The sequence below is a fragment of the Ceratotherium simum genome, chromosome 14 (assembly GCF_057802395.1).
Source record: "Ceratotherium simum simum isolate JZ-2026a chromosome 14, ASM5780239v1, whole genome shotgun sequence".
In the NCBI taxonomy this organism is placed as follows: domain Eukaryota; kingdom Metazoa; phylum Chordata; class Mammalia; order Perissodactyla; family Rhinocerotidae; genus Ceratotherium; species Ceratotherium simum.
Window position 1 is genome coordinate 38,383,943 of NC_141913.1, and position 13,980 is coordinate 38,397,922.

The 13,980-nt window shown below is 38.9% G+C and overlaps 1 protein-coding gene across 3 annotated transcripts in view; it reads right to left on the minus strand.

Annotated features, from left to right (window-relative positions):
- Window positions 1–13,980, minus strand: part of DYM (dymeclin) — a 437,675-nt gene that overhangs the window by 363,328 nt on the left and 60,367 nt on the right. For all 3 annotated transcript variants that reach the window (XM_087439193.1, XM_004422520.3, XM_087439192.1), the window contains 3 exons: window positions 13,460–13,553; window positions 12,369–12,502; window positions 62–134 (listed from right to left, as the gene is read on the minus strand). In XM_087439193.1, the coding sequence (XP_087295319.1) occupies window positions 62–134; window positions 12,369–12,502; window positions 13,460–13,553 (301 nt within the window). The remainder of the gene's footprint in view (window positions 1–61; window positions 135–12,368; window positions 12,503–13,459; window positions 13,554–13,980) is intronic.

Genomic DNA, 13,980 nt, shown 5'->3' on the forward strand with positions numbered 1-13,980 from the left:
TCAATTACCATCTTCAATGTACAAAGAAGATAAAACAAATCCTGGCTTAGCCAGAACTTACAAGAGCGGAACATCAGTGATTAACTGCATCAAACAGCAGAGCAATTCTTCCAAAAGATCTTCTGAGTCACAACCTGGTAAGACACATAAAAAGGTTTTTAACAAAGTATAAAATAGAATAGAGCTGTTTAGAAGTTCAGTTTTCATTCCTAATGAGAATAAGAATAATTATTATTACATAAACTCAGACACTAATGTTAACCTCTGAATAAAATCCAAAACATGAGCAAGTTAGCATCTATTATGATCTTCATCTAGTATAGGAATTTTGAACATCAGCTATTAATTCTATAGCTTCTAATGCTTGAAGGTATCTCATGGCTCCTGTAAGCCAGTATTTTTCACATTTCTTTTACTGCGCTGTTTCTTCAAATGAAATCTTATACTAAAGCCAAATATTTAAAATAGATTTTTTAAAAAAATCAAGCTGCTCTAGCTGCTTTGTTTGAATCAGGAATAGAATATCTGTACCTCCTCCCCCCAGTAAATATCTGACCTTATCCCTGATCTCCTTGAAGGGCCTCAAAGCACCTTTTCTGAACCCATGAGGCTCCACAGATAACACACTGAAACCCACAGAGAGGCCAACCACCTCTTTACAGACAAAGAGACAAAGGTAAATGGCTTTCCCAAGTCACAGAATAAGTAAATGGCAAAGGTAGGTTGCAAATTACCATTCCAACAGAAATGCTCCTCTGTCCCAAACTGCTCTAACTGAACTTCTAATTTCCAAAGCCAATCAATATCTTACGTGACTTCTGGCTTTGGAGACTACTGACACCTACTCCTTCATGGAATTCTTTCTTCCCTCAGTTCCTATGACACCTTCTTCCTAATCTACTTCTTCTTCTATTCATTCCCAATATCCACTTCCTCAGAGTATATTCAACTATTGGTGTGTTCCCCAGAGTCCCACCATTGGCTTTCTTCTTGTCTCTTCTCACTCCCTATGTTCTCTTTCATCAATCATCACTTACATGCTGGTGATTCCTAAGTCTACAGTTTTCCTCTTGGCCTCTCCAATGAACTTCCTATTTTTATATCCAATTGCCTACTGGCCATCTCCACCTAGATGCATCACCAGTACCTCAAACTCAGCATGTTCAAAACTGAAATCTCTCCCAACACTTCAAATCCACTTATTTCTTCTTTATCCTCCTTTTTGGTGACTGCACCAGTAATCCAGGCCCAAAACGCAGACTACCTCTCTTACTCACCTTTTTATAATCTATCAATCTCTAGGTTCTTTCAATTACACAGTCTACCTCTCTGATATTTCCTCTTTTCTTCACTCCCTGTCATGCATTCATTCATTATTTCATCATCTCAGTTAAGTTAAATAAGTTTACTAAGTTAAAGCTCTTGAACTTCTTTAAGCCTTCCTAACTAGTATTCCTACCTACAATTTGACTCCTCTCCAATCCAAACTCCAGATTGCTATCACAGGGAGCTAACTAAACTTTATCCTTTCACTCTCCTGGTTTAGATCTTTTCAATTGCTTTAAGCTGATCACTATGTATCAGAAAAAACTCCAAGCACCAAAGCATAGTCATGTGCCGCATAAAGACATTTCAGTCAACAACAGACCACATATACAACGATGATCTCATAGGATTATAACAGACCTGAAAAATTCCTATCATCTGGTGACATCCATAGCCATCGTAACGTCATAGCACAATGCATTATTCACATGTTTGTGGTGATGCTGGTGTAACAAACCTTCAAGTCCTTCAGGAGGTATTCCAGAAGAAGGCATTGTTATCATAGGAGACAACAGCTCCATGCATGTTACTGCCCCTGAAGACTTTCCAGTGGGACAAGACTTGGAGGTAGAAAATAGTGATATTGATGATCCTGACCCGGTGTAGACCTAGGTTAATGTGTGTGTTTTTGTCTTAATTTTTAACAAAAAAGCTTAAAAGTAAAAAATAAATAAGTTTAAAAATATAAAAAGCTTATAAAATAAGAATATAAAGAAAATATTTTTGCACAGCTGTACAATGTGTTTGCGTTTTAAACTGTTATTACAAAAGAATCAAAAAGTTTAAAAAAATTAAAAAGTTTATGAAGTAAAAAACCTAAAGTTAGCTAAGGTTATTATTGAAGAAAGAAAAAAGTTTTTTAATAAATTTAGTGTAGCCTAAGTGTACAGTGTTTATAAAGTCTACAGTAGTATACAGTAATGTCCTAGGCCTTCACATTCACTCACTCATTCAGAGCAACTTACAGGCCTGCAAGCTCCCTTCATGGTAAGTGCCCTATACAGGTGTACCACTTTTTATCTTTAATACCATATTTTTACTGTACCTTTTCTATGTTTAGATACACAACTACTGACTATTGTGTTACAACTGCCAGTACAGTAACATGCTATACAAACTTGCAGCCTAGGAGCAACAGGCCATACCATACAGCCTGTATGTGTAGGAGGCTGTATCATCTAGGTTTGCATAAGCACATTCTATGATGTTTGCACAACGATGAAATCACCTAACGACACATTTCTCAGAATGTATCCCCGTCGTTAAGTGACACATGACCGTACAGCATGCCAGGACCTTCAAAATACAGGCCCTGCATCTTTCTACCTTTATCTCCACCACTACCCCCCTCACAATTTATATTCCAGCAATACCAAGCTACCTGCTATATACCACTGTATGCCTCCTCAATAACATTCCCTCTATCTGGAATGCTCTCCAACAATAAAAACCCGATTTTTTAAAAAAGCCAATCTTTATCCATCTGAACCATCTTCAGTCTTCCTTTCCTCCATAAAACCCAACTCTCTTGCCTCACCCCGAATAAAAATAATCTACAAAGCATCCACGACTTGTGCATATGGCTTTCATTGCATATGTTGGTTACATTATACCACGATTTCCGTCTAGCAGGCACCTATTGGACTCTGTATTTCTTGAGGGTGATGACTGATAAAGAGCTTGGCATATAATGTATACTCAACACATGTCTGCTGAACTGAACCCAGCTGTCTAAGTACAAATCCAGTGGTTATTTCCAAAGCATCAAAGCACTTGGAATCTCAAAAAAAAAAGTTTTAGCAATTCTTTTTCCTAGACCACAATATCTCCTGGTATTCAGAAATTATGAAGAAATTCCTTCCTGCCTTGCCATAAATAGAACTGGCACAGTAACCCTCTGAGAGGTGAGTGCAAAGCTTGAAGAGACTATTAAATCACACTGAACACACCAATCAATAAATGCTAAAAAGAATACACAGCAAGAATCAAGTTCAACAACCACATTAAATCTCACTCTAGAAGTGGCAGGCTTAGCTCAACTAGTGAAGAAAGTAAAATTAGGAAATAAGTAACATTTGTTTCTGAGGCTACTAGATAAGGAGATCTAACTAAAATCCTTCTCATTGCCAAAGCTGTCCGACTCCTAAGTGAGTTAACCTATTCCAACAAATTGATTTGCTAGCATATAATATACACTCAATACATATTTGCTGAACTGTCATTCCTTGGTTCATCTTACAAAATGTAGCGACCCAGGCCCAAGTAAGAACATTTAAAATCACTCATTGATTCCCTAAAGAACATTTCAGACTCAATGGGTTGGCCAATTTAATAACATGCCCCTGTTCAGCCAAGTAGCCAGCACAGTTTTTTAATCACAGAAGGTAAGGGAACAAGGGCTCAGGACCCACAAAAGGTGCCTGATTGGATTTTTTTCTTCCAGGGGTGTAAACACACCTAATTTTTAAATCTTAAAATGGTGACAAGGATTCTCTACTATTTGGTTCCAAGTGCCATCAAATCATGACCTCAGCCAAGTTTATAGCTGGGTCAATTAAAGGATATATTCACAGCTTTGTTATCAACTTCATAATGAAAATGATGATAAATACATTTCATACAAGAAAAATGTAACATTTCAAGGCCAAAGCTCTAACAAAAAGAAAGACAAGAAAAAGCAATTTCCAGTTGAAATCTCTGACAACTTCCATTTACTACAACAAAACATTCCTGCAGAATACTATACTCTTGTTTCTCTACTCTAATCTAGAAGCAAATAATTGCATATCAAGTGAAGAGTGACAAGATTTGACTGCTTACCAGGTTTGACATTATGCAAATCACTCATATTGCATTATTTTCCAAGCAACATTTATATCACCCAGCTTTCATATGGGGCCAGATATCTTCCTTAGTTCCAATAAGAGAAAGTAAATATAAACTCACCTACCAAAAATTATAGTAACACACACACACACATTTCTCACAAGGAAGAGAATCTTAAAAGTCCTTGAGGGGCTGGCCCTGTGGCTTAGCTGTTAAGTGCGCGCGCTCCGCTACTGGCAGCCTGGGTTCGGATCCTGGGTGCGCACCGACGCATCGCTTGTCTGGCCATGCTGAGGCGGCGTCCCACATACAGCAACTAGAAGGATGGGCAACTATGACATACAACTATCTACTGGGGCTTTGGGGAGAAAAAGGGAAAAAAAGGAGGAGGATTGGCAATAGATGTTAGCTCAGGGCCGGTCTTCGTCAGCAAAAAGAGGAGGATCGGCGTGGATGTTAGCTCAGGGCTGATCTTCCTCACAAAAAAAAAAAAAAAAAAGTCCTTGATATTTGCAGGTCAATGACAAAGCAAATTGAAGTTCTCTGAGCAAAAAGGACTTCGCAGAGATTCAGTGTGTTTACTGTATTGTGAAGTTTCACAACCCAGAGTTTTTATTTCTTAAAGAGTTTTAAATTGCCTCTATAGCTCGGCAAACATTTTAATATTTTAAATCTTAGCTTCTTGAGACTATATTAATATTTACTGAGTACTCTACCCTCTGAGAGGCACTGTGCTAAGCATTTCATTCTCTTTATCTCACATTAATCCTGACAATAACTCTTAAGGAGTAGGTACAATCATCATCATTTTACAGAGAAAGAAATTAAGGCTCAGAGATGTTTTTTTACAGTAAGTGGCAGAGCCCAGATTTGAACCCAAATCCAGACTCCCAAAGGAAGGAAAGAAAAAAACCCTTACGAATTATTATTATTTTGTGTGTATGTGAGGAAGATCAGCCCTGAGCTAACATCCAATGCCAATCCTCCTCTTTTTTTTTCTTTGCTGAGGAAGACTGGACCTGACCTAACATCCGTGCCCATCTTCTTCCACTTTATACGGGACGCCGCCACAACATGGCTTGACAAGCAGTGTGTTGGTGCGCGCCTGGGATCCGAACCTGCGAACCCCGGGCCGCCAAAGTGGAGCGCGAGCACTTAACAGCTTGCGCCACCGGGCCGGCCCCACAAATTATTTTTAAAGGCCCCTTTCTATACAAAGTTGGAAAAAATCCAGTCAACCAACCCATGTTTCGCTGAAGACCCTAAATACAAACCCCTGGTAGGTGAGTACTATGAGCCATGTTTGGGGAGAGATCTAAAATACTACATATTAGTTTACACATCAAGGTGATATATTATACATTCATCAACACATATTGGAAGTCCTTGACTTAAATATCCAACTTAGAAATAACCTCAAACAAGAAATAAATATAAACTATTATTACGAGTATTATGCAGAACAAGGTCACTGAAATCCCACCCCTATCCCTGGGGCTCTCCCACTTTAAAGCCCTAACCCTGCTTCTCTGGTCCCTATGAGGGTCACCAGAGGAAGGAACAAAGAAAGGCAAGATGATATCTACAGTCCCTTACAGCTCTGATAATCTATACAGGAAATTAAGCTGCACTCCCTGTTACTTCTTTCTGTTCTGCACCCTTCAGTACCATGTGCTAAGATACCACTCTCTCCTTTTGGCCTTAGGGAGAGAACCAGAGAACAGTAAAATACTGTCATAAGCAAATGCCTTCCATCAGAGTGGGAGGGCAAGACAGGGAGAAAAGAATGAAAAAAATGCTCACTGGAGGAAGGGGAAAAACAGCATTGATGGAAAACAAAGTAGCCAGAAACATATGGTCCTTTAAATCAGGTTACATGTAGTTATTAAAAGGAATATTAAAAGAGAGCTAGGCCCCAACCAAGTGGCATAGTGGTTAAGTTGGCATGCTCTGCTACAGTGGCCCAGGGTTCACAGGTTCAGATCCCGGGCATGGACCTACACAACGCTCACCAAGCCATGCTGTGGCAGTGTCCCACATACAAAACAGAGGAGGACTGGCATGCATGTTAGCACAGGGACAATCTTCCTTAAGCAAAAAGAAGAAGACTGGCAACAGAAGTTAGCTCAGGGCCAATCTTTCTCACCAAAAAAAATAAAATAAAAGAGCTAGTCTTTGTTGTTTTCTTTGCATTCACCCAGTCAAGCTGTCAGTTTCTCAGTGATGCCCAATACTACACTGTGCCACATACAAGTTCTAAAAACTTAAGAAATATCAGAGCTATACTCCAAAAACAGGTTAACAGTGTGTCTGACAAGTTCAGAGCAAAACTGACTTCCTTAAAATGGAAGACACACAGCCAGATTATATTTACTATAAACTAATATTCAGAAAACCATAGGAGAGTCTATGTTATTGTCCATTTTAACTGTGAAGCTAACATTGGAATTATTCTGAAATATGAGAAATCATTTAAATTTCTAATTAGCAAAATCAAATATGCCTCTATAAATTAATCATAAATTTAGGAAAAGCAAAGGTACTCACTCTTTTCTAAAAATAAAATTGATCTACATTTTAATGCACTACAATATTTATAAGCCTGTGTCCCACACCACTCCAATAAAATCTGCAATAATTCTGGTTGACTGCTATTATTGCGGTCGAACAGAAACGTTTCTAATTATCCTCAAGGATAACTTAGTCTACCAGGTTTCATTATAAAATGTGCCTATTAGTAAAGTTTAATTGGTTTTGTTCCACTGATAACATAAAAGAAAGAGAGAGAGAGAAATATTACAAAACAATATCACCTATTATATGACCAAAGAACAGTTCAGGAGCTCCTAGAAGCACTTTAATTTTTCTGCAAAGAGAGATTACAAGTCTTATATGTTAAATATTTTAAAGGAATAAATCCATGCTTTCTTCTTTACTCTGAGTCACCTTTTTTAGCTATTGGTTTATTTTTTTGCATTACTTAACTAATGAAACTGAACTGTTAAGTTTTATATTGAGACAAAACAATACAGAACAGAAATCACTCGCCCGCCCACTGCACCATTTCAGGCTCAGCTCTTGAGCTACAGCAGCCCCAGGCCCTAGCGAGCAGCTCGAGCAGGGAAACCCTGCCGCCGTGGGAGGCACAACACCTCAGCCATGGGAAAGGCCACAGCTAGACCTACCTCCGCTGCGTTTAGCAAAACGACTACACCACGGATCCTGAAGGTAATTCCAGAGAGTTTCAAAAAGGTTTTAAGCCAGAGGGGAATGGAAAGGAGAACTGGTTGTGTTAGAGAGGTATGCTTATGGATTTTTTTTTAAATTTCCACAAATTTCCTATCTCATATCACTTTTTTCTTCTCTTTGTTTTGATCTCTCACAAATTGGAAGCTTTTTCAACTGTTTGGGATCCTTGGCTCTCCATTTACCAGAGGGAGGCAAACGCTGATGGAAGCTCTGCGTGCACAGGCAGAGCCTGCAACAAGCAGTTCCCGCTGGAGGGTCCGAGCTGTTTCGCTGACAGACACCCAAATGTCAGTCTCTCTAAGTCTTTCCCCTGTTTTTTGGTTCATTTTCTCCAGAAGAGTATCCACTAATCTTCTGGTGGGAAAGGGAGCGGAGTGGGTAAAACTCCGGGGCGAGCACTCTAGAAGCCAAGTTAAGATGCCTGAGTCTTCCATTTGTAGCCTTTTCTCTCAGCCCTGTTCTCAGTACACCGCCCCTGCACCGCTCATGTGGGAGGCCCTCTTGTTTCAGCCTCTACAGAGAACAGATTCTAGTATTAAACTGGGGAGGAGGTGGTCTCATGACTGCACGGCAGGGTAGAGATCTGGGTGTCTCACTCCCTCCTTCAATCGATCCTTCAGGTTGTCTGCCTTCAGAGACACCTGGCACTTCCATTTCCTGAGCCTTTCCAGGTTTCTGTGGCAAGCATTGGCTTTTTTCTGGAGTCTTCCAACCCTGGAGGCATTTAGCTTTCAGCTGTCACTGATCAGTTAAGTGCATCATTACTCAATTTTCCAACTTGCACAATGTTATTAACGTGGTGTCCCTCCTTCCTCCTCTTTAACCTAATAAATTCATGACTTTTTTTGCTGAGGAAGATTCGCCCTGAGCCAGTATCTGTTGCCAATCTTCCTCTATTTTGTATGTGGGCCATCGCCACAGTATGGCCACCAACAGATGAGTGGTGTAGGTCCACACCCGGGAACGGAACCCGGGCCGCCAAAGCAAAAGATGCTGAACTTAACCATTAGGCCACCAGGCCGGCCCAAATTCATGACTTTCACAAGTCCCTTTACTGATATTTTGTTGGGGTTTCAGGAGAAAGCAAAAATAAACATGTTCAATCCACTATGCTTGAGAGCAAGTCCTACAAAATAAATAGATTTTTAAAATAAATTTATATTGAACTATTTTATGCCAAGGAAATGTAGTTAAGCCAGCCTCTTACCTGGACTAGACAAGTCCCTAGTCTCTTTTCCACTCTCCACACAGCTCTGCTAACTGGTTGGCATGCTCCTCAGACCCACATGTCTTGCTCTCCCCAGCTCTCGGCAGATGACCTGCCTCCCCCTTCCCCTCAGTGTCAACACAGCTGCTCACTCGGGGGCAGAGGTGGTATGCGATTCCAAAGGAAACCTATACGCCCTCTCTGTGCTCTTGATCCTAGTGCCTCCTACCTCCCCGGACCTTCCTTTCAGCTTTTTCTTTTTTTCCCTTTTTTTGCTTCTATCTTTAGTCTCTCAATCTCCAAAGGCTTCTTCCTTCATTTATTTATTTTTTTTTTTTTTAAAGATTTTATTTATTTATTTTTTCCCTCAAAGCCCCAGTAGATAGTTGTATGTCATAGCTGCACATCCTTCCAGCCGCTGCATGTGGGACACGGCCTCAGCATGGCCGGAGAAGCAGTGCGCGTCCGGGATCCGAACCCGGGCAGCCAGCAGCAGAGCGCGAGCACTCAACCGCTAAGCCACAGGGCCGGCCCTCTTCCTTCATTTAAAAAATTAAAAAATACTTGTAAAAAAACCGTAATTGCCTTCCACTGGCAGCAGAACAGTGGAGCAGTTACTCGAAAGAGCCCTCCTGTACAAGACAACCAGTCTTGGCTAGAATACACTTTGAATACATTGATGGGCTTCTGGAAAGTAAAGGAAATCTCCAAGGACCCCAGTACCAACAAGATGGACCACAAGCGAACAAACTGCAGCTTGGATCCAGAGTAAAACGCTGGAGCAGTAAGCCAACTCCAAGCGTAGGGTGACCCTGAGGATGAATGCCAACACGAAGCCTGCCACTGCGAGACTAGGTCTTCAGCCTTGGCCGCTGGCTTGCCACTGGGAAGCTGAACCTGAGATGCCACGTTAAGCCAAGAACCTTTGAAGGAGGCCTTAAGGTACAGCCCCTGGATCCCTTCAGAAGCAAATGCAAATCCCTCCCTTATTTGGGGCCTCACATTAAGATCAAACAAACTAAAGCTCGCAATCAACATCATCAAATACATAAGGAGACGAGCCACCAGAAGTGTTTGCAGAAACAAACAACAAATTTAGACCTCTAAGGACTTAAAATATTGGATTTATGAGATACGAAATGTAAAATAAATATCAGTTATTACCTTGGCAAAAACGGGGCATAATACCAAGACAACGGAAAGGAAACCTCACATTGAAGGCAGAGGGAAAATGGAAACAATTTTGTAGTACTTCATAGTTTTGCCTAGGGCTGGCTTTGTCCCCTGACTATTCTCAAAGGTACGGAAGAGTGGAAAGAGCTACCCTTGCATAATGATACCAATTCTCTCTAGCAAACAGTCTACTACCACATCATACATAGCCTACGGGAAGCATTCAAATATGAAATCCTCATGGATTTCTATTACAAACTGAGAGCTCACTGAGAGTCACATTACCTTCATAAAGAGAGCTTCACTGAATATGCCAGCAATATCCATCTGATCACAGCAGTATTACAATGAATGGTAATAAAAAATTTCTTCATGCTGTTATGTCTCAGCTGACTTTGCTCAATTGTTTAGAGATGGTCCTCTACTTTTGTCAACTCAACCTCCAAACAACTTGTACTACTGTATATTATCTATCTCTGAACAGTCTTTCACACACCTACTTCAGATATTCATATATTAGCTGATAAATGGATGTTTTCAGCAACTGCATAGTGAGGTTCCATTTTTTCCTATTCAATACTATCTGTGCAATCATTTACTTTTATCAAACTTTTATAAATTATAAAAAGACATTGGTAGAAAATGTAAAAAGCTACTAGTGATAAGTAGACAACTCGAACTAACAACACGTAAGACTAAAATGAAAATAATTACATATGCCAAAAACAGCAAGTCTTTAACCTTAAAAAGATATTCAGTGGACTTAAGCTGGTGGACCAACAGTAGGCTCAATTGTAAACGAAAAGAAGAAAACAAAAGATCATGTATAAAATCCTGAATTGCTAACTCTGTATTAAAAAAAGGACAGTCTGGGGCCGGCCCGGTGGCGCAGGTGGTTAAGTGCGCACGCTCTGCTGCGGCGGCCAGGGGTTCACAGGTTCGGATCCCAGGTGCGCACCGATGCACCACTTGTCAAGCCATGCTGTGGCGGTGTCCCATATAAAGTAGAGGAAGATGGGCACAGATGTTAGCCCAGGGCCAATCTTCCTCAAGAAATAAAAAGGGGAGGATTGGCATCGGATGTTAGCGCAGGGCTGATCTTCCTCACAAAAAAAAAAAAAAAAAGACAGTCTGTCAGTACATGGATAGAACCACCAATCATCAGAGCTCACAGATGGCCCTTTCAGTGAGACAACCATCTTGATAATGTGGCTCATGGTTGAAAATGTGTCATTTTTACACTGCCCTTACTTCAGGTTTCCTAGGATGTACAACAAAACTGCGCTGCTCAAGCCTGGATATGAGCGGGGAGTGCAGATACAAAGAGGGTATTCTGGGAGAATATTTGGCCCCAAAATAAAGTATATCTCTGAAGTGCATCAATTTACTCAATGGTAAATAATGAAAAATAATTTTCTATTAAAATAAAAATGATACCATGTTAAAGTACAATATATGCATAATTTTTTATGACGTAATGCAAAACAAAGTGTTGGGTTTGCAGGTGCTGGTTGGACTATGCTCTCTGGCCCCATGGGGATACACACTCACTCCATTCTTGCTGCTAGAACCTAATGGAAAGGTATGCAACTCACCAGGTAGGACTGTTTTGGCATTGTTGGTACCACAAAAACAAAGCCTAACACACGTAAGACACAATTCTGATTAAAAGCATAACTGTTTAAACATCAGTATATATTTAACAAATACAGAAGGCTGATTATCAAAGTAGTAAATTAAACATATTCATCTCTTAAATCTCAAAATCAATGTATAAAGCTCTCGGTGGGCAAAAATGCCTGAGAAGGACAGTGATGTGTTCTGGAAAACGAACCCAGGAACCTCAGGAACAACACTGCCTCTGCCCTCAGAAAGAGAGAAGATGGCGTGAAGGGTAGACACAAAATACTGCCTTCCCCATATTTCATTTGCTAATAATCCCATTCTGTCCTTTTACTTTCCAGATTGTAAGTTTTAATGCTAAAAAATGAAACAGCAGCAGTTGATCTTGAAAACTACAGGCCCTTCTAACTACTGGCAAAAAAATCTCTGCAATATCAAGAGAAAATGATACCTTTCCCTGTATCTTCAGAAAAGGAAGACACACTTCAGCATCATAAACTGTCCTTGAAAATGTTATTTCTGATCAAGTAGTCCCAAAGACACCCAGAATCAGAGACTGTTGTTATGTCCTATGAAAGTAACCTTTAACATTTATAAAATTTGTAATTCTGATTGGTTGTCTCTCTTAATAACGTATTGCCCTAGTAATGATGTTTAAATTGACATCTCTGTTTTCTGAAAGAAATACTTGTAATTTTTACTTTTATTTTCCATATGCATGGAAGTCAAAGTAAATAAAAGCCTCAATCCTACTGGCTTCCTTATTAAAAAAGAAAAACAAATTTGAGAGTCTTGGCTCATTCAAATTAATAGAGGAGAAGAAAGAATAACCGTGTCAGGTCATTTAAAAATGAAAATTATGAGAATAAAAATGGAATTTTCAAAATTATACTTTTATTCCTCCCATTTTACCCTTATATGTTACACATGGTACCCCCAGAACATCTTCAAAGGCAATACTTACCATAAGTGCCAGGAGATTTTTCTTCGTAAGTGAAATGAAGTTGTAATTCCTCCTCTGACATCTCACAGATGAACACTTTCAGCAAACAGCAAATAATAAACAAAGCATTGTGTGTCTGCCAAATGAAGATGTGGCTAGAAAGGAAAGATCAAAATCAAACAAGAATCAGTACTTAATCAGGAGCATGATCAGTTTATTTCTAGTCCACGATTTCTTCATGATTTCTCAATCATTTTGCCCATTCTGTTTGTAATAGTAGAACAATGTCCACATCTTTTAATGGCTCATGATTTATTACACTGGACCAGTGATCTCTATTACAGTTTACTTCATATTTCATTCTGTGTATTTTACTTAGTGAGCCAACTTAATAAAAATATTTTCCTTTAGGCATGACTGCTCTTTGTTCTTAACTTTATAGTTGTCCCACACACAGGCAATTCAACGATTAGTAACATAAAGAGAATATATGCAAATATACAACTCAAATTTTAAATGGGATACCACCAGCAGCACAGTATAATACTTGCTATTTGTATTAATAACCATGAACTCAACAAGAAAATTTTTATTTGGATCCAATATAATTTATTTGGAAGCAGGGCAATGAACAATCTTTTAAGAGATTGCCATCCAAAAATGGTTTTAAAAAATGCTTGAGTGCATAACAGGTTAACCTTCCATTGCATGTAATATAAAACTATAATATTTAATCTGAACTTTCTTTCTTCTAATACGAAAGAAATAAAGAAAACAGATATGGAATGAAATAATACTCAAACTAAGTCATTACTTAAACTACATATGACCAGCAGTGATCATGGCAAAAAACTACCTTTTTAAATAATATCATTATTAATCTTCTTTAAAAAATATATTTCTAAAGATTGTCTGAAATACTGAAATCAAATAGCTTCTAGAATTTATAATCTCATCTCAACGACTTAGACAGTAGATTAAAACATTTTATTTTTTTCTCTTAATGAGAATAATTCCTTTATAGCTTTCAAAAGATCATAATCTATTTCTACCAACAAATGAAAAATACTCATATTGCTAAAAAGAAAATGTGATTTAATCAGCCAGCTTACTTCTGACATTCTGCTGAAAGTTTTAGTTCTTTGGTTCTAGAAATGAAGACCTTAATTAGTGCACCAAGGTTTCCTGTTCGAGGATTGTTTTCAACTGCAAGAGAAGAAAAGGTTTTAAAAAGTTAAAGTTAAGAACTGAAGTCCAAGTGAACATATTATAACATTTATAAAACCAAATGTCAAAATGAAGTTGTTCATGGACAAACTTTATTGTTAACTTCATATCTAATTAGGGAAATAAGCAATGAGAGAAACTGCTGTTTGGTCTTAATTCTGAACAAAAAATTCTTTGCAAAATGAAAATGACAGAAACAGTAGGAAGCAGTAACCATCTCATCTCAGAATCCAAAATTTTAAAGGAAAGATACAATAGTTAATATATACACTCAATTTACACACACACATCTTTCTCTTTAGAAAAGAAGATGTTAAAAAAAACTGAAAAACTGGGGCCAGAGCCATGGCCTAGTAGTAAGTTCGGGACACTCTGCTTTGGCAGACTGGGTTCAGTTCCCAGGCGC